The 20,764-nt window shown below is 52.8% G+C and overlaps 1 protein-coding gene and 1 long non-coding RNA gene across 4 annotated transcripts; one reads left to right on the top strand and one right to left on the bottom strand.

The window, feature by feature from the left end:
* Positions 1-10,319, bottom strand: LOC122421177 (leukocyte-associated immunoglobulin-like receptor 1). Of its 3 annotated transcripts, XM_043437040.1 has the most exons (9): positions 10,160-10,319; positions 9,707-9,742; positions 5,257-5,574; positions 4,615-4,665; positions 3,407-3,526; positions 3,270-3,312; positions 3,148-3,185; positions 2,901-2,953; positions 1-2,496 (listed from the first exon to the last, which is right to left on the bottom strand). In XM_043437040.1, the coding sequence occupies exons 1-9, from the start codon at positions 10,191-10,193 to the stop codon at positions 2,350-2,352; spliced, it is 840 nt and encodes a 279-aa protein (XP_043292975.1). In that variant the 5' UTR covers positions 10,194-10,319; the 3' UTR covers positions 1-2,349. The 3 variants fall into 3 exon arrangements, with proteins under 3 accessions (XP_043292975.1, XP_043292976.1, XP_043292974.1); XM_043437041.1 differs by lacking the exon at positions 9,707-9,742; XM_043437039.1 differs by lacking the exon at positions 10,160-10,319 and having other exon boundaries at positions 9,707-9,947.
* Positions 8,941-15,011, top strand: LOC122421186. The gene is made up of 5 exons (XR_006263460.1): positions 8,941-9,152; positions 11,203-11,369; positions 12,930-12,983; positions 14,141-14,202; positions 14,824-15,011. It is a non-coding gene; the product is annotated as an uncharacterized LOC122421186 (long non-coding RNA).
* Positions 15,012-20,764: the final 5,753 nt, after the last annotated feature.

Here is a 20,764-nt window from a genome sequence, read left to right as displayed (position 1 = left end):
TCCGTTTTAAAGGTTTCCCTTTATTAATGTTCACACCAGAATATGCCTGTATCACACCTGTTAAAGCATCAACTTTACAGGAACCCGGAACAGGACTAATACAAGAGGTACGGGGAGCTGTACTCCACGGCGTCCAGGCAGCCAGGCACCACACTCGGTGTGTGCCGCCAAGGCCGCCCAGGGCATCCGCGTCCGCCAGCAGAAGGACCAACAGTGAGCATCTCGGGAGGGAGGGCTCGGGGCCAGGCCTGGAAGCAGCTCCGTGCACAGGCTCACTGTGAACGCCATCCCAGGACACACATAACCGCAAGGAGGCTGGGAGATCGTCTCGCTGGGAGCCCAGGAAGGGAGGACACGGTGCTGGGCAGCCACAGTCCTGCCACACGGGCCCACCTGGCCCTATGGGCACCTGCGGGTCACATGGTGGGCGTGCTTCTAGTCTCCCCTGCTTCCTACCCGACCTCCTCTTACATGGAGCTTCTAGGGACACAGGAAATAGACTCTCAGGAATTCATTCTTTCACAAGCTAGTGGAAACAGAAGGAAACATCCCTGCAAGGAGATGCGTAGAATTCAGAGTGAGGCATTCAAGCCCAGAGGAGCCCGCGAACGGAGGTGGTGCTGCGGATGGACACCCACTCCGGTAGACAGGAACCAGCTGCTGTGTTACCTTAGCTTCTGTGTTACCTTAGGTGCAAAAGGGGTCGTTACAGGTGTGACCGAGTTAAGGCTCAGTCTTAAGGTTATTGCAGGGGAGATGACCTTGGATATTCTAGGTGGACCCAATGTAATCACCAGGGTTCTTACAAGAGAGAAGCAGGAGGGTCAGAGAGTGAGGAGGTGAGACGTGACCACAGAAGCAGGAGTCCTAGTCAGAGGGAGGATCCGAAGATGGAGGAAGGGGCCATGAGCCAAGGAGTGCAGACGGCCCCCAGATGCTGCAAAAGGTAACGGAATGGAGCCTCCCCTGGAGACTCCAGAAGGAACACAGCCCTGCCCACCCCAGATTTCAGCCTCTTGTAACTGATCCCAGACTTCTGACGTCCTGAACTGTAGGGTAATACGCTGCATTGTTTGGTGTTGCTATGTGAGTGGTAATTTGTTACAGCAACACTTATATGCTTGTTGGGATGAATGGCCTCCAGTCCCAAATCTGATGGGCATTAGCCTGGTGAGGGGTGAAGGTCAGGTCAAGGACAGTGTCCTACAGCTGCTGGGCCCTCTCGTGTTTGGGGAATGCATGGCGTCCAGTGGGGATGAACTGGCGGGGGGCAGGGAGGTGGGCGAAAGGGGCCTGCCTGTTCCTCAGGGTGGACCTAAAGCCTGAGGGGCCCTCCCTGTGCAGTCATGGCCTCACGAGCTCCCTTGGCCAGCCCACTGTGTCCACACATGTGGGTGTCTGCATGAGTGTATGCATGTGTACAGTGTGTGCATATATGTCTGTGTGTGTAAACATGCATTCAGTGGGTATGTATGCATGTACACCCTTTATACTGTGCAAGTGTGTTTGGGTACAGAGGAGTGCATTTGTGTATGCATGGCTGTGTGCTTGTGAAGGGATGGGAGCTGTATGCAGGTGGGGCAGCTCTGTGCCTTCACCCAGACACAAGTCCCCTCAGACACACTCTTGGGTCAGAAAACACTGATTGTCTTGTTTTTGTCTTGTTTCCCTCACTGAGTTTTGGGGGACTGTGAAGGCAGAGACTAGGACCTAGAACCTGTGTACCCAGCGCTGCATGAAGGGCTGACGCACTTGGACCTGTGAGAACATTGACTGATGAACAAGGTGAAGTGTGAGCCAGAAACCTGGGCATCAGCTACCAGCCGCGTGAGTGCAGCCCAGATTCAGGATCCCGACCCGAACTCTAGGAAGGTTTGTAGAGTCAGCTGAGAACACAAAACCGATCTCCAGGGCCAGTGGAAGATTCACAGGACATGTCTGAAGTCCACTGGGCAACTGTAGGGACATAGCTGGGTCTCTGGAAACAGCCAAGCACCATACCTGGGTCTCTGGAAACAGCCAAGCACCATACCTGGGTCTCTGGAAACAGCCAAGAACTATAGCTGGGTCTCTGGAAACAGCCAACAAACACCATAGCTGGGTCTCTTGAAACAAGTGCTACATCTTCTCTCCAAGGAGCTAGTTGCTTGTGGGAGGGGCCACATGGTTAATAAATCTCCTAGGAGGTAATGTGGGGTCTCAGGACTCCAGCTCTTGCCTGCAGGAGGATTGACTGGATGTCTTTCCAGAAAGGAATCATTCCACAGGGAAACCATCCCAATGTCCACTTCAGGCTTTTGCAAGTGTGACTTCCTGCATATTTAGGGCAGAGGCCAGGTGGGCACGGGGTCAATGTCTGGCAATGGTTGCATACATGCTGGACTCGGCCAGGGGCTCTGTGGATGGCGGGGACACAGCTCTGGCTGCCCTCTGGGTGAGGGGCTTGTGGTTCAGCTGGGCGTAGGTCACCTCTTGGGGGCCTCCTGCAGCAGGGGTCTGAGGATAAAGAGGCAGGGTGGGTTTGGGTGGCAGAGTGAGGGCATGTCACCTCCACAGTGAGGACACAGAAGACAGTGTGGCTTCTGTCCCTCTCTCTTGGGGTCCCTCCCTCTGGGGGAGTCTGACCACTGTGAGAAGCCCGTGTGGTGAGGATGTGAGATCCTGCCCACTGCCGGGGGACTGAGCGTCATGGAAGTGGATCTTCCAGCCCCAGTCAAGCCTCTGATGAGTGCAGCCCTGCTCAGCATCTTGACGGCAACCTCAGAACAGACCGTGAGGCCAGAACTACCCAGCCGATGCGATTCCAAGTTCCTGGCCCAAGAACCTGAGATGCTTCTGTTAAGATGCTAAATTCCAGAGGCTTTGGTTCAGAGCACTAGCTGATGAATGCAAGCACTTACCGAGGCGCCCACCTGTCCATCCATGTCAGGAAATCTGTCAACACTGGCCACATCTGAGGGGGAGGAGGACAAAGGCTCAGTTCTCTGAGGTGGAGCTTAGGAGACACACATGCCTGACCTCACAGCTTCATATTTCATCTCCTCCCCACCTGCAACGTCCTGGAATGCTTCACCCCCACACTGCTTCCTGCATGCCCTGAACCCCTGCTTCACCCCCCGCAGACCTGTCCCCCATCCTTGTCTTTACCTGGGGTCCCATCTAGGACATCCACAGCTGGGCTGAGCCTGAGGAGAAAGAACATGTGAGCCCTGAGGGCTGTCTGGGGGCAGCGGACAGGTGGACTGGGAGGTCATCACCAGGGTCCTCACCTCCCCTGGTGTCTCTGCTCCTCGTCTTTGCTTCTGGGCCACCCTGAGGAGAGTCAGGTGTGAATTAAGAAGAGAAGCCTTCTTTCCAGCACCTCCAAACGGCCTGCCCGGCCACCCCACCCTGTCCCTGAGACTACCTCGTTTTCTCCGGTGCTGACGATGGAGGAGGAGAAGGACCAGGAGGAAGAGACAAAGGAGAAAGGCCACAGAGACCCCGATGAGAATATAAACCTGCTCCGTCGACAGGCCTGTGGGAGCTGGAAGGGTGGAATCAGATTATCAGCAGTATGCCCTTATGGGGCACCTGCTGCATACCGCCCCCACACACACATGCTGGGTGCTTGTGGTGTTCACAGTCACATATAGAGCTCTCACACGCACACCAGTCCTGTGGCTTGGGACTTGCCATCCCCCGCTTTACAAAGCCGGGTCTGAGAGCTGAAGCCCTGTGTCCACAGCGCATTGGCAGAGCTGGAATACTACCAACACCAAAGCCCATTTTCTCCCTCTTTCCCCAAAGAGCACACACCACGAGGAGGGAAGAAAGTATCTCCTTGTATGAGTAAGATCAGCACTCCTCCAGGCTCAGGCAGTGCTGCGGGGTCGGTGCATTTATTCCCGGTTTTGCACACGACCAACGAGGAACGGGGAAGGATTGCGTGATTCGATCTGCTCCGGGGCCCAGAGCTGCGGAGGGCGGGACTGGATCCAGGCAGTCTCGGTGATGGGTTCTGCCCTGGACATGAGTCTCCACAGCGTGAAATGGGAGGGAGGGAGCGAGATGGAAGGGGGCTGAGCTGGACTCCTACACCTGGCGGGTTCAGGGCCTTCTGGGAGGGCGGGTCTGCTCTCTGGGCTGCTCAGGCATAACCATCAGCGGTCCCTTCTGTTTGGCTCACAGCCCCCCAGTCCCTCTCTCAGCGCGGAGCCGGGCCTGCCCTGGACCTGACCACAAGGGGGCTGTGTGGAGCGGCGGCTAAACCCCCGAGTCTGGGGTCCAGTCTGGCTGCCCTGGGCTGGTTCCTCTCTTCCAATCCCTGGGCCTTTGGACAAGAACCTGCAAGCTCCTTTAGGAAAAGGGGTGGAGGCTCTGAGAAGGTCCGGGAAGTGCCGCCCACGATGGGCCGTCCTGGTATGACTCCATCAGGGGCCCGGTGCAGGGTCATCCAGCCTCGTGGGTGCTGTTCCCGGGGTCCTTAGGAGTCAGAGACACCCCGGTGCCCTGCGCCTGCCAGCCCGTGCTGAGCTCCCACAGTCCCTGAACCAAGCCCGGGAGAGGGCTGCGCCCTGATCCCAGCACAGATCCCCCCCCAGACACCCCTCCAGGCGGGGGTCAGCTACTCACCAGCGGAGGAGCAGCACTGAGCGGTGGAGGAGCTGCCGCCTGCAGGGGGTCCTGTGACGGTGGGGGGACAGGAGAAGGGCTGGTGCTGTGTGGGGGCTGCCCAGGGTCTGTCCCACTCAGCCTGGCATCTCTCCATCCTGAGCATCCGACCACCGGCCACCCACGGCCTTCACTCAACCCCGGACAACACCCCGAGACTCCCGAGAAAATGGGGCCGGGGCCAGGCAAGGCGGAGCCCCCTGCTCCATCCTGCTGGGGTCACACCCTCTGCACCTCCCGGAGCGTGCCCCGCATCACTGCCCAGACTCTTCATGGTGACCTCCTCTGAGAGGGGTGGTCAGAGTGTGCTGGACGGACCCCGACTCCAGGACACCCTTGGGGCTGACCACACACAGGACACGGACTGCCTCACCCCAAAGGTGCCCTGAAGTACCATCCAGCCCTGGTCAGGGGTCCCTGACTTGCCCGGTGAGACCAGGTTCGGGGAGCTGAGCCAGGCGTGGAGGCAGGGGACGCGTGGGCAGAGGGGACAGAGGCAGAGGGCCCGGGGCCGGGGGTGGGCCGGTGGGCAGAGGGTGCAGCGGGACCCGGGGGCGGGGGTGGGGCCGGTGGGCAGAGGGCGCAGCAGGGTCCCGGGCACACCTGTGGGCAGGGCAGAGACGGCCTCCTCGGTCCCCTCCAGGCTCAGGGCCTCGCTGAGCTCAGACCAGCGGGAGTCTATTCGATAGATGCAGTGATAACGCCCGACGACGTCTTTATGCAGGGCAGTGATGTGGAGTCTGGCCTCCGTCTCCTGTTCACCTCCGGACGAGACAGCCACATCCGTGTAGTTGTGTCTATTGTCCTTCTCCAGGCGGAAGCTCCTAACCCCGGCAGGGCCCCGGCACACGATGCTCACCGGCCGCCCCCAGGGCACCACGGAGCCCGGCTCAGCTGAGATGGAGGGTCTGGGCAGGGTCCCTAGGAGGGGAGAGCAGGACCCCACAGTCTGTCCCGAGGAGACCAGCACACGACACAATCCACTCAACTTAGTGGAGAATCACCACAAAATACAGTCCACTGATTTTAGTGGAGAATCACCACAAACACAATCCACTCATCGTAGTGGAGAATCACCACACAACACAACCCACTCATCGTAGTGGAGAATCACCACACAACACAACCCACTCATCGTAGTGGAGAATCACCACACATCACAACCCACTCATCTTGGTGGAGAATCACCACACAACACAACCCACTCATCTTGGTGGAGAATCACACACAACACAATCCAGTCATCTTAGTGGAGAATCACCACACAACACAATCCAGTCACTTTGGTGGACATCACCACACAACACCAAATGTCAACAAAGGTCCGTCTGGTCAAGGCTATGGTTTTTCCAGTGGTCATGTATGGATGTGAGAGTTGGACTGTGAAGAAAGCTGAGCGCCGAAAAATTGATGCTTTTGAACTATGGTGTTGGAGAAGACTCTTGAGAGTCCCTTGGACTACAAGGAGATCCAACCAGTCCATCCTAAAGGAGATCAGTCCTGGGTGTTCATTGGAAGGACTGATGCTGAAGCTGAAACTCCAATACTTTGGCCACCTGATGGGAAGAGCTGGCTATTGGAAAAGACCCTGATGCTGGGAGGGATTGGGGGCAGGAGGAGAAGGGGACGACAGAGGATGAGATGGCTGGATGGCATCACTGACTCAATGGACATGAGTTTGAGGAAACTCCAGGAGTTGGTGATGGACAGGGAGGCCTGGCGTGCTGCAGTCCATGGGGTGGCAAAGAGTCGGACACCACTGAACGACTGAACTGAACTGAACAACACAATTCTCTCAGTGGAGATCGCCACACGACACAATTTACCCTCTTGCTTCTTTTTCTTTTTAGAAACTTGCAAAGTTGTATAATGTTCACCACAATGCAGTTTCAGAATGCTCCCATCACCCCGCAGTGGACAGCCCCACCCCCACACCCACCCCAGGAGCAGGTGAATTCCGGTCACCGCGGTTAGTTTCCCATTGACATAAGGACCCTGAGACTTGGTCACATCTCGCTCAGGGTGACATGGGAGGTGACAGAGCAGCTGGGGGCCTGGACATGTCTGCTGGGGGTGGGGGGCGGCTCCCTCCATGCCCACAGCCACTCCAGAGAGAGGGGGAGGGGACACAGGGTGGGAATGACCAGGTCATTCCTGGGACGAGGAAAGCAGGGCTCTGAGTGGGTAGGAGTGACCTGGGCTGGGTCTGAAGGGAAGGGCAGCTGCCTGTCCTGGGAGAGATTGTGTGTCGGGGGGTAGGTGTATGTGCAAGTGTAGGGCGGGATGGGTGTATATACGTGTGTGTGTGTGCGTGTGTGTGTGTGGGTGTATGTGTGTGTGTGCAGGTATATATGTGTGTGGGTGTGTATGGGGTGTGTATGTGTGTGGGTGTGTATGGGTATGTGTGTGTGTGTGCAGATTTGTGTGTGTGCAGGGAGGGTGTACGTGTGCATGTGTGTGTGGGGGATGTGGATGGGTGTATATGTATGGGTGTGTGTATGTATGTGGGGGGCTTGGGGTGTGGTTATGAATGTGGGGGGGCTGTGTGTGTGTGTATGTGGGGGGTGGTGTGTGTGTGTGTGCAGGTGTGTGCAGGTATGTGTGTGCATGTGTGTGGGGGGTGGGTATGGGTGTGGGTGTGTGCGTGTGTGTGGGGGTGTGTATGGGTGTGGGTGTGTGTGGGGGGGTGTGTGTGCAGGTGTCGGTGTGTGCAGGGGTGTGTATGGGTGTGGGTGTGTGCATGTGGGGGTGTGTGTATGGGTGTGGGTGTGTGCATGTGGGGGTGTGTGTATGGGTGTGGGTGTGTTCATGTGGGGGTGTGTGTATGGGTGTGGGTGTGTGCAGGGGTGTGTGGGGTGTGTATGTGTGTGTGCAGGTGTGTGCAGGTGTGGGGGTGTGTGCAGGGGTGTGTGTGTGGAGGACCTGGAGCACAGCTCTGGTCCCATCGGCCCCAGGGGGTGAGGGTCCCTGTGTCCACTCCGCAGCACCAGGCGAGCCCAGATCTGAAGGGTGGGCGCCGGCTGGAGACCAGGGGAGCGGGTGCTGTGTTTCAGGTCCAGAGGCAGTCTGCTGGCACAGGCCCCTCGCTCAGGGGAGGCCAGGCTTTTGTTCAGTCCAGGCTAGCAGCGGATGGATGAGGTCCACCCACATTGTGGACAAAACCCAACGATTTAAATGTTAAGACCATCCCAAAACATCCTTGCAGACACACCCAGAATGTTTGACCATGTAAATGACCATGGGCTAGCCGAGGAGACACAAAATTAAATACCGCAAATTCCACCATCCCCCACAGCATCAACTTGACACCTGTGTGCACCTCCTGAAACCACACCTAACCTCCAAATAAAGACAACAACGTGAGTGAGTGAGTGAGGAGTGAGCTCTGCCGGCCCCTGCCTCTGTGGGGACTTCACTGACTCTGAAGTCAACCTCCTGCTTCAGGGCTGCAAGCCCCCACCACACCCCCCACCGCACCCCCACCCGGTTGAGATACCTGGGGTTTCCAGAAGCCTCAGTGACAAGGACACGGAAATACACTGGGATGGAGGCAGAGAATGCTGAGAAAACCCAGGGATGGTCTCTGCAGACTCACCCTGGACACAGCGACGCTCACCAGCCAGGGAATGTGGGACCAGACCTGTGCTCCAACTCCTCCATACACATGCACATACACGCACGCACACACACACACGCACACACACATGTGTACACACATGCACACATATCCACACACCCACATATACACATGCACATACACACACCCACACACTCCTGCACACACATGCACCCATGCACATACACACACATACACATGTGCACACACATATACAGACACACACCCACATATACACATGCACATACACACACCTGCACACACACACACCTGCCGACATACACACACACATGGACCTGCATATACACACAGATACACACTACACACACATGTACACACACACATCTGCCCACATACACATACACCCATATACACACACACCTGCCGACATACACACACACATGCACCCACATATACACACAGATACACACTACACACACACGTACACACACACATCTGCCCACATACACATACACCCATATACACACACACCTGCCCACATACACACACACACAAGCACCTGCATGCACACACACCCTTCACTTCCCTGTCCTGCAGACTGTTCCCCTTACCTCACACTTTCACACCCAGGACAGGCGGCTGCCCTTCAGACTCAGCAACACAGACTGGGAGACCTCCCCTTCCCTCACCCCCTCCCACACCCCCTCCCTTACCCCTCACCCCTCATCCCCCCTCTTTCTTTCCACCACATCTAGTTCCGCCCATCCATTTACTGATGCCTGCATGTGCCTCTGGTTTCACAAATACAGGAAACACCCCGGCGCCTGCCCCCTTGGGGCTGACAGTCAGTCCAGAGGGATGACAGACGTTCACAAACAGTTGTGCGAACCCATGGGTACGGGCGGTGATGCGTGCCCTGGGGGTGAGTGTGGGAATCTCAGGGAGGGGGGCAGACGGGAGGCCCAGCTGCCCCCCCGGGGGTCGAGGGAGGGGGTTCCTGAGCTGAGCAGACGTGGAGGACGGTCCGGGCTGAGGGGCAGGGCGGAGGGGTCACCGTGGGGAGGGCTGGGCTGGGCGGGGAGATTCAGAAAGTGAAAGAAAACCCAGAGAGCGGCCAGCCTCACGGGGGTGTGCAGGGGAGGCTGGAGGAGATGGGCAGCCTCATGGGGGTGTCCAGGGGAGGCTGGAGGAGATGGTGGGGCCGTCTACCAGGGCAAGCGCTGTTCTCTGCAAGGGGCTTCGGGGGGCGGTCTGGGCTCGCGGGGGGCGAGCTCGCGGGCTCAGCCCGGTCCTGAGGGTTAGGTCGTCCCTGTGGGGCCATCAAGGGCAGAGAGGGGACAGGGGAGACCCGGGCCAGGGTCCCGCACTAGGGCTGTTAGCATCTCGGGGTATAAGCCAAGGCCCCCAGACCCCCAGGGTCCGCTCCGCTCTCATCGAGGTCCGCCTTGGGGAGACAGGGGTTTGGGGGAGACTCACCCTGCTGGGTGCAGGCCATCTGGGCCAGACAGAGCGCTGGAAGAGAAGCGCTAGTGAGAAGATGCCCGCCTCGTGGTTTCCTCATGGGCTGCGGTCCCGGGGCCTCGAGGAGCCGTGGGGTGGGCGGGCGTCTTCCCATAATGTCCCAACGCCCCCCCCCAACATTACATCTGAATACAAGACGTCTCCTCTCTCTGAAGTAATCTCAGACAACCCCAACCCTCCTCCAGGCCAGCCTGGCTCAGTCTGCACTCACCCCACACCCGACCCCACGTCCAGGACCGAACCTTCCCCTTCACTTCGTCACTTTGGTCTGGGCCAAAGTTGAGGGCGCCCCTGGGGATGGAGGGGGATCCATGCTGCCCCCCAGGACCCCGGCGTCTCCTGGGCTGGAGTCAGGGCTGAGCGGAGCCCCTCTGCCCCTGGAATCCGGCCCGGCACCCCTGGACTCACCCAGGCCCAGGAGGGTGGAGGGCCCGGGCGCCATGGCCCAGCCCTGTCCCGGGGCGTCCTGGAGTCGGTGCTGAGGGACGGAGCCTGCAGCCCGCGGGAGAAGGGGATGTGCCGCCGGGCCTCTCTGGGGCCGTTTCCACACCAACAGCCTCACACAAAGGGGAAGAGCACCCTCCCCGCCCGGCACACTTCCCGCTCAGGGGCCGCAGCGCCCCTTAGCTGTTCCTCCCTCTGGGCCCCCACGAGGTTCAACCTCTCTCCGGTGCACCGCGAGGGGGGAGCCCCATTCTCCACCCGTGAGCAGAACACGCTTTGTGCAGCACGCCGACTTGACCGTCAGTCCCGACTCTGTTCTTGGGCAAAGAGTTACATCACTTTATGCCAACGGTTACTCGTATTGAAATTGGAGAACCCCGACATCCTCCTCTGAGTGTTTAATATTGCGATATACGGTACATTCCTGGAGGGATAGAGTGCATTAAAAATATCTTATCACGTGGGTTCTCTGCCCGTTTCCCGGGCGGTGCTGGAACCGGGGGAGGCGGGGCTGGCCCATGAGCACACACAAAATCCCAGAGCTGAGTGATGGGGAGACAGACCTCGGGACCTGGCCCTGGGCTTGGCACCCGGTGGGGCCCCCAGCTGGGTGCTGAAATGAGAGCAGGGCCGGGGGATGGGAGGACCTGTGCACACACGGAGCCCGCAGGACAGGAGCCCCGTCGTGGAATCCCTTGTCCTCTGTCCCCTAAGCCAGGGAACAGCTGCTTCTCCCAGGGGGAGCTCTGCCAGACTGTGATGGCAGTCTACACAGCAGCCGGGGCTCAGTCTCCTATTAACAGAAACCTAGTTCTTTCCGAGGGGCTGTGCTCCAACCCTGGACTGGGGAAGGGGGAGTGGAGAGGATGCATTTTGGGTCTAAGGCAATCCAACAATCCCATTTGCAGTGACTGGTCCAGAGGGGGCCACAAGACCGTGGATGGTCAATGATACTTAATGTGGAATATATCAGGGTTTCTGGAGTCACATTTCTCTCTTATTAACAGAGGGTCTCATAAGACGTTTGCCTCCTTTAATCCTGTCCATGAGCAGCTATATGATGATGATGTGATATCTGGAGCTGCAACAGCCATCTTGCAGCCATGAGACAACAAGCTTGACTACAACAGCAGAGATACTGAACACACTGAGGTGAAAGAATACAAGATCTAAGGTTTGTAGGATCTCCTGGAATTGCTGAAAAAGCCTTGCGACTGCCTACCCCTGGAATTCTTAATAAGTAAAGAATAACTGTGCTAGATTTTCTGTCAAATATCAGCCTAAATCTACGGACCACACTGCATCTTAAAATAATAACTGTCTTATTGATAGCTCAGTGGTAAAGAATCCGCCTGCCGGTGCAAGAGACACAGGTTCAATCCCTGGTCCGGGAAGATCCCACATATTGCATAGCAGCTAAGCCCGTGTGCCGTTACTATTGAGCCTGTGCCCTAGAGCCTGTATTCAAGAACAAGAGAAGCCACCACAAAGAGTGCAGAGTGCATCGCAACTAGAGAGTAGCCCCCTGTTGTCACAACTAGAGAAAAACCCACACAGCTTCAAAGACCTAGCACAGCCAAAAATAAACAAATGATTTAAAAACAATCATAACTACTTTAAAAATTAAAACTGCTTTATAGAATATTTTAAAGGTTGTCTTAAATGCCTCAAAGAAATGAAAACTCAGCAAAGGTTATGTGGTCAAAATGAAAAGACGAGATTCCCTGGAGCCAGGTTGAATGCTGGACATGACTGTCACCTTGACAGTGATGAATCAAGTTTTAGTTTCATGGCCTGGCCGAGGGTAGCAGCTGGAGGCTAAAGTGTGAGGCTTGTGAAGTCAAGGCTAGAGTAAAGTCAACCAGGATGACCCTGGCTGACTGAGATGAACACCAACACAGTCCCATGTAACTGCGTCTTTCTGGCCTCTCTGTATGTGTCTCTCCCTCGTTCATGGTCATTAGTGGCTTTTATCAGCTTTATTAACAGACATCTTGCAGACAATTAACCGCAGCCATTAAATATGGGCGTGTCCACTGTGGATCTATGGGTCTACAGCACAGAATCAGAGTCAACAATGCCGAGCTATCCGGGGGCATGCTCCCTGTCTCCAGGAGACTCCGATGCAAAGCTCACCTCAAGTTTTCCAGATTGGCCCACACCTCTGTTTTCCCCTCAGGGCTTCCCTGGTGGCTCAGACGGTTCAGATTCTGCCTGCAATGCAGGAGACCTAGGTTCAGTCCCTGGGTTGGGAAGATCCCCTGGAGGAGGGCACAGCAACCCACTCCAGTATTCGTGCCTGGAGAATCCCATGGACAGAGGAGCCTGGAGTCGCAGAGAGTCGGACACGACTGAGCGACTCAACAACAAGACGTCAGAGGCAGAAACAAAGCAAGCTGAAAAACGCGCTGTCTGTGGTGTGTTGGACCAGAACAGTCCGACAGTTCTGTATCTCAGCGAGTACGTAGGACCAAGCAGTTTTCTTTCTGCTCTGTGTGGGTCTCTCTGTTCTGCCCTGGGCTGGGCTGAGAAAAGAACAGGGCTTCCTGAAACTGTTCTACAGGAAACCCAATGCTATATTAGGCAGCCCTCATCCCCTAACTACTCCCTGACGTGAACTACACCTTGGCCCCAAGCCTCCTATCCAAACTGGCCATGATTTGGTTTTACAAGTGTAAACTCATGTCAAAGCTTTTAAAACCTTTTTTACTTTTCTTCTTTCCTCAACTACCAGGTCTTATGATGATGGTGATATATAATACTCCTTTACCTACTAAATACTAAATACGTAAGTACATTATTCTCGTAAAAAAGAAAAATTGTGGCGCTTCCCTGGTGGTCCAGTGGTTAAGGATCCGCTTGCCAATGCCGGGGACATTTGATCCCTAGCTTGGTCCCTAGTCTGGGAAGATCCCCCACGCCACGGGGCAACTAAGCCCGTGCAACACCGCTTGAGCCTGCCTGCTGCAACTGCTGAAACCCAAGCACGCTAGAGCCCGGGTCCCACCACAAGAGCAGCCACCGCAGGGAGAAGCCTGCACCACAATTAGAGAGAGCCTGCAACCAAAAGACGTACAGATTCACAGGATTACTTCAACCAGAATTGTGACTCAGTATCACTTACAGAGATAATAATTTCCTTGGTGAAAGTCAGTGAGTTGCTGAATGTATCTTACAATTCTGTATAATGAGCAATGTAAGATACATATAAAAACTCTTTATTGAGGGCTTTATCTAAAATCCTCTTATTTGTTGGCCAAATAAAATTTCTGCCTTTCCCTCTGTCTCTCTGTATTTACGTCTCTGCCGGCGTCTCTCTGTCTCTCTATCCTCCCTCTGTCTGTCTTCCTGTCTCTCATTATCTCTGTGTCTCAGTCTCTCTGTCTCCCTCTATCTCTATCTCTCCCTCTGTCTCTCTCTGTATTTCTGTCTCTGCCAGTGTCTGTCTCCGTCTCTCTGTCTCCCTCTATCTCTGTCTCCCTCTGTCTCTCTCTGTATTTCTGTCTCTGCCAGTGTCTGTCTCCGTCTCTCTGTCTCCCTCTCTCTCTATCTCTCCCTCTGTCTCTCTCCTGATTCTGTCTTGCCAGTGCTGTCTCCGTCTCTCTGTCTCCCTCTATCTCTGTCTCTCCCTCTGTCTCTCTCTGTATTTCTGTCTCTGCCAGTGTCTGTCTCCGTCTCTCTGTCTCCCTCTGTCTCTGTCTCTCCCTCCCTCCCTCCTGCCCTCTTGCTCACTCTCTCTTCCTCCTGACCCGTCCTGAACTTTGCTTCCTTACAGGCAGCCCTAGGCCCCGGGATTAGTACAGTTGCTCCCTTGCCGGCAGCCCTGCAGCCCTAGGCCCTGGGATTAGTACAGTTTCACTCGACAGCTGCATTCAGTGGTGTGTGGAGCAACCAGCTCAAGCCAGTTCCTGACAGCTGACTGTGAACATCCCTCCCCCACTGCAGGTTCAGTGATCTCACTTTTGAAGCTTGACGTGAGCCACACTGTATTTACTCCCCAGAAACTGGTGAGTGCTACAGATCACTTGCTTTCTTTCATAGATGTAACTGTTACACATTTCCCATTACCCTGCTGGGCAGTTTCCAAAGGCCGCCTTAAAGAAAATTAAACAGGACAGGGAGGACTTCCCTGGTGGTCCAGTGGGTAATGAACCTGGCTTGCAATGCAAGAGACACGGGTTCCATCCCTGGTCTAGGAAGATCCCGCAGGCAACTAAGCCCATGAACTGCAACTACTGAAGCCCGCATGCCCTAGAGCCTGTGCTCCACGGCAAGAGAAGCCATCGCAATGAAAAAAAAAAAAAAAAGAACATGGAAAGAAACCCTCTGTGACATCCCCATCCAAAAGGAAAACTGACAAAATCCTGTCTATATCCACGGTTTCCCGGAACAGGCTTTTATTCCTTCCTCACCAAAAGCAGCCAACATCTAAAATCGCGTGTTCAAGTTTCTCTTGAATTTTTGTAAATACAGTGTGACCACATATATACATATATGCGTGTGTATGTATATACGTACGTGTGTTCATTGTTGTTTTTAACTTTATGACCCAGTAGAGTTTTGAAAATGATGTTTGAAATCAGATACGGAGTAAGTGTGGACTAATGTTCTATTTCTTTGACTACAAGATGGCGGAGAAGACGGACGTGAGCTCCTCTCCTGTGAGAACCCCACAAACTACAACTCGCTGCCCAACAACCATCAACAGGAGAATGTCGGATCCCACCAAAAACAGATACTTTGCCAACAAATGTCCGTCTCGTCAAGGCTATGGTTTTTCCAGTGGTCATGTATGGATGTGAGAGCTGGACTATAAAGAAAGCTGAGCACAGAAGAATTGATGCTTTTGAACTGTGGTGTTGGAGAAGACTCTTGAGAGTCCCTTGGACTGCAAGGAGATCCAACCAGTTCATCCTAAAGGAAATCGGTCCTGAGTGTTCATTGGGAGGACTGATGCTGAAGCTGAAACACCAATATTTTGGTCACTTGATGTGAAGAACTGACTCATTGGAAAACACCCTGATGCTGGGAAAGATTGGGAGAATCCCAGGGACAGAGGAGCCTGACGGGCTATGATCTATAGGGCTCAAAAGAGTTGGACACAACTGAAGTGACGAACACACTGCCTTCTTTTGGTGCTCATCTGTTGGTGAAGAATTCAGTTTTTCGTTGCCTGAAATTAATGTCTTTATCTCACCTCCAATTTTGAAGTTTTCTCCTGCTGTAGAGTTCTAAGTTGGCATTTATTTTTTAGCACTTAAATATGGCATTAATCATTTCTGTTTCAAATGACTGCAGGTCTTCTCATTGCTCCTTTGAAAATAATGTGTCCTTTTTCTCTCAGTGCTTTTAAGACTTTGCCTTTGGAGTTCAGCAGTTTTCCTCTGATGTGTCTCCGTGTATGTGTGTGTTGACTTTTACTGAAGTGTAATAGATTAAAATTGGACGTGTAAAATGCACAGCTTGACGAATCCTCACAGAATCAGCACTCCTAGGTTTTCCAGTAACTTCTCTCCAAAGGTAATGACTTTGCTGACTTCAACAGCATGGGTTAAATGTGCGTGTTATAGTTCTTTATCTTAGCATGAATATTCTCTGCAGCCTCTGTGTGTGTGTGTGTGTGTGTGTGTGTGGCTTCCTCTGCTCAACCGAATATTTTAAGATTTGTCCAACACCCTGGGTGCTGTGGAGTATTTTATTGTGTGAATCACCACCACGCGTACATCCCCCCTAGTGTAAAGAGGCATTTGCTTAGCTTCCAGTTTACGTTAGGATGGAAAGTGTTGCTTTGAATGTGTTAATTCACGTCCAGTGGTGAGCGTATATGTGCGTTTCTGTTGGAATAAACCTCGGGCTGTAATTGCCGTGTGTTGTGCTGTGCATTTATTCAGTTCTAGTAGGCACTTCTGAATATGTTTCACAGTGATAGCATCAGTTCACACTCTGAGCATTCTGGTTACCCCACATCCTCACTGGTCCCTCTGCTTTCCCATCTTCTTATTTTTGCCCCCCTGTGAGGGGTGGTGGTACCTTTGTGGTATTACTTTGCATGTCTCTGGTAACGAATGCATTTGGGAACATTTTCCTATGGCTTTTGGTCATTTGAATATTCATCCGATTTTGTGAAATGTCTGTTTGAGTCATTTTTCTCATTTCCTCATTTTAGATAATTGAATTGACTTTTTTTAACTAAACAGCAGGAAGCTTTCTCTTTTTCTTATTATGTTCGAGTCCTTTGTCAGACGTGTTCCTTGTGAATATTTGTTCCTCGCCTAGCTGAGGGTCACTCTCATTGCTGCATTTTGAAAAAGATTATTTCTGAATCTTATTAGATCCCATTTATCTAATTTTATTTTATGTTTATTGCTGCTGCAAAGGGTGAAGAAATTTTCTGTATGTTCCTCCCAGAGCTAGAGATGTACTTTTTGGATTTATATCTTCAGTCCTTGGGACATAATGGGGTGTGTGTGTGTATGTGTTGTATACTAAGAGTCCACATACGTTTTTCATATGGAAATCCGATCAGTACAGGACAGTTTATTGGAAGGAGCATCCTTTCCTCACTGAGCTGTTGGATATCTGGTGTCATATCGCAGGAGACCGCTCTGTTCTAATGATTAGTGTGCATATCTGTGCCCAGTAACACTTGGACCAGACACTCGAGCCCGGCACGAAGGCCCGACATCTAGCAGTGTGTGTCTTCCAGCTTTGTCTTCCTTTGTCAGGGTATCACGAAATAATACTGGCCCTCAGGGTGTCTAACAACAGAAACCTCTCTGCTTTGTTGCTGTTCTGTTGTTGTTTATGTAGCAGTTTGTATCTGCTGGGGCTTCCCAGGTGGGGCGGTTGTAAAGAATCCGCCTGCCAATGCAGGAGATGCAAGAGACCCAGGTTCAACCCCCGGGTTGCAAAGATCCCCTGGAGAAGGAAATGGCAACCCGCTCCAGTACTCTTGCCTGGAGAATCCCATGGACAGAGGAGCCTGATGGGCTACAGTCCATGGGGTCGCAAAGAGCTGGACACGACTGAGCAACTAACACTTGACTTGATAAATAAATCGACAAATAAATATATGGAATATAAGTTATAGTCGCTCTTTTCCTCACTAATGTGTTTTCATAAGATTGATGTTATTTTTCCTTTGAAGTTTGGATAAATTCACTCTGAAATACGGAACACTTTTATTTGTATTTATCCTGGGTTTCTCTGAGCTTCTGGAAGCAGTGGCTTGATGGCTGATCCAACCTGGGAAACAAAGATAGATCACATTGGATAATTAAAAGTTGGATAGAATTCAAATTGGAGTATGATGCAGGGAGCTCAGCCCAGTGCTCTGTGACAACCTAGAGCGGTGGGATGGGGCGGGAGGCGGGAGGGAAGTTCAAGAGGGAGGGGACACATGTACACCTGTAGCTGGTTCAGGTAGATGCATGACCGAAACCAACATAATATTGTAAAGCAATTATCCTTCAATTTAAAACGAATAACTTTTTAAAATAAAAATAAATTTAAAAAGAAAGATGAAATCACACAAAAAATTTAAATAAGACACAACTGGGCAACTTCTAGATCACTATTTCCTCAAATATCACTCTTCCTTGGCTCTCTCTCTCTTTTTCATCCTCAGACTGCCAATTAATCATGTAAAGAATCTTCTTTCTGTGTCCCACAAGTCTCTGAGACTTTTCCCCATGGGTGTTCTATTTTTCTCTTCTGAGGACTTCAATCTGGGTATATTTACCTTATGTCCAGTTTATTGTTTTTGTCTTCTGCACTGTTCCAGCCCCCCATGACCATGAAGTCCGAGTCCAGAAATCATTAGGATCCAATACCATAAGAGGTCATTGTCAGAAAAACCATCTTGTCTGAAAGATGTCTTCAGTGACTGAATCACAAATTTCAAGGGAAGTCAGAAAAGCCACCGTCTGCTAAGCAAGACTTGGAAAGTTAGCTCATCTCTCTTGGGACAGAAAGAATAGGTCACACCAGGTCTCTGAGTAATGCCTCTTGGCCACATGCTCTCTGCAGATTCTATCAGAGTCTGCTTAAGGGGGAATGCCCATTTTCTTCTGAATCTCCTTTGCAAAGACTGTGGGGTGTTAAGGTGGCCAGTCAGCTTTCTAAATCAGCAGGGTCCAGCAGACACAGCATAAACCACAAACAGTAGCCACTGAGGCACTTTTACACGTTCACACTAAAAAAAAACAAAAACTGATGGAAATTAATTATACTTATGTTTCATTTAACCCAATATATTTTTTAACTGAAGGATTATTGCTTTACAGAACTCTGTCATTTTCTGTCAAACACCAACATAACCCAGTCTATTTTAAAATGGTGTCTTTTCAGCGTAAGACATGACCAGCAAGACTGCTCACACTCTTTCTCATATCATGTCTTCAAGGTCCAAAGAGTATTTTATCACCAGACGCGCATCCCGATTGGGCTTCCCAGGTGGCTCAGTGGTAAGGAACCTGCCTGGAAATGCAGGAGCCGCAGGGGACGTGGGTTTGATCCCTGGGTTGGGAAGATCCCCTGGAAGAGGGCATGGCAACCCACTCCAGTATTCTTGCCTGGAAAATCCATGGACAGAGGAGCCTGGCGGGCCACAGTCCATGGGGTTGCAAAGAGTCGGACGCAACTGGGCGACTGAGCGCGCGCACACACATGCACACTTCCCGATTGAGGCAGGCTATGTCAGCTGATCAACAGCCTCCTGTGGGTGGCAGCCAGCACGCTGGGCAGAGCATCTCTAAGCCCACCCTCGGTATCCAGGTGAGCGGGGGTCTCCTTCACTCAGCACGTCTGTCTCTGTCTGTGCCTCTTCATCTCTTCTGTCTCGCTTAGTCTGACTTCATGCAAATTCTCTGTCTCCTTTTTTCTCTCTGTCTCCATCAATGGGTCTGGAGGGCCTCTGTGTGTCATTATGTCCCCAAGAACCCCAGGGACACCTCTCATAATCCTCCCTGGATTAAAAAGCTTAAAACAGGACTTCCGGGGTGGTCCAGGGGTTAAGAATCCGCCGGCCAGTGCAGGGGATGCGGGTTTGGTCCCTGGTCCGGGAAGATTCCACATGCTGCAGGGCAACTAAGCCTGTGTCCCACAGCTACTGAAGCCTGTGTGCCTAGAGCCTTCCCTAGTGGCTTCCCTGGTGGTTAAGAATCCACCTGCCAGTGCAGGGGACACGGGTTCGGTCCCTGGTCCGGGAAGATTCCACACGCCGCGGAAGCAACTAAGTCACAACTACTGAAGCCCGCGTGTCTGGAGCCTGCGCTCTGCAGTGAGAGAAGCCCTTGCTTGCCACAACTAGAGAAAGCCCGCGGACAACAGTGAAGGCCTATTGCAGCCAAAAATAAATAAATCAGTTAATTTTAGGAAAAAAGCCTAAAACCACCCATCTAAGTCCCAAAGAGGACCAGGGCCAGCCCGACATGCTCACACGTGACCACAAGCCCTGGGAACATCAGCCGGGCACATTTCCGCGTGAGCACAAGCCCCGGGGGTCCGTCGAGCCCATCCCTGATTGCTCACCATCAGCTAGGAGCACCTGGAAGTCCTTGCAGGGGCGGCTTCCCAGAGCCGGGGAGAAGCCAGCCCAGGAGGCATGCTCCTCCCCACCGGGGCCTCTCAGAGGAAGAGGGGCGGGGGTGGGGCGAACCAGGCCAGGCACGCGCCTCCTGTTCAGTGGAGCCCGACTCGACAGACAAACACGTAGGGTGTGATGCCCAGAAGCTTAACACCAAGTATGTTTTTTGGTTTCCCTGTTGGTTTTGTTGCAGTGAAAAGGAAAAAAAGAGGAGTGATTTTTTTTTTCTCTTTCCCTTTCCTGAAAACAAAGAAAATAAAGAGAACAGTGAGCAGCAGGCCTGAACATTCCTAGCCTTTTTTTTTTTTTCTAACTTTGCTCCTAACTCTAAGTGTAACTAAGTTTGCGTCTCTGCCCCCTAACTCTGCAAGAGCTACACTTGGCACCTGTTTTCCTTGGACTCTGTGCTAAATACATCCCCTAGCTGCTGTTTACTCTTCCAAACCCTGCCCCTTGTCGTTACATGTCAGAAAGAAGACGGCAGAGCCACCAAGCTGCCAGACTCCATTACTGGGTTACTGACACCCGTCCATGACTGTCTTTGAAACAATGCAAGAAGAAGAAGTTAAGACCCTATCATCTTCACTCCTCATCACCGACCCCTGCAAGCCCTTGTCTTATGTAAGCCCCTAGACTCCTCTTGGGAGTGTGGGAGGCACAGATCTGGAGGCACAAGCTGACCGCGTTCCCCTCTCTGCCAGCTGAGAATAAAAGCCACCGTTCCATTTCCTCCAAACTGTCTGCATATTTTTTTCATTTGGCTTCACTGGGCCGAGAAGGCCAAGATTTTGGCCGGCAACAGTTTTCTCTTGAGAAGGGAAGTAACTCCTTTCCTTGAGGTTTTGTTTCTCCTCACTGCCAACACCATCCGCAGGGAGGGACGTTTCATAGCAGATGTTCCAACTGCTTTGCAAGTAAACTGATGCTCACTTAGCTGAGAGGGCTTCCCCTGGTGGCTCAGCGGTGAAGAATCCACCTTCCAA

The sequence above is a fragment of the Cervus canadensis genome, chromosome 18 (genome assembly GCF_019320065.1).
Source record: "Cervus canadensis isolate Bull #8, Minnesota chromosome 18, ASM1932006v1, whole genome shotgun sequence".
Classification (NCBI taxonomy): domain Eukaryota; kingdom Metazoa; phylum Chordata; class Mammalia; order Artiodactyla; family Cervidae; genus Cervus; species Cervus canadensis.
This window is presented reverse-complemented; position numbering and strand designations above follow the sequence as displayed.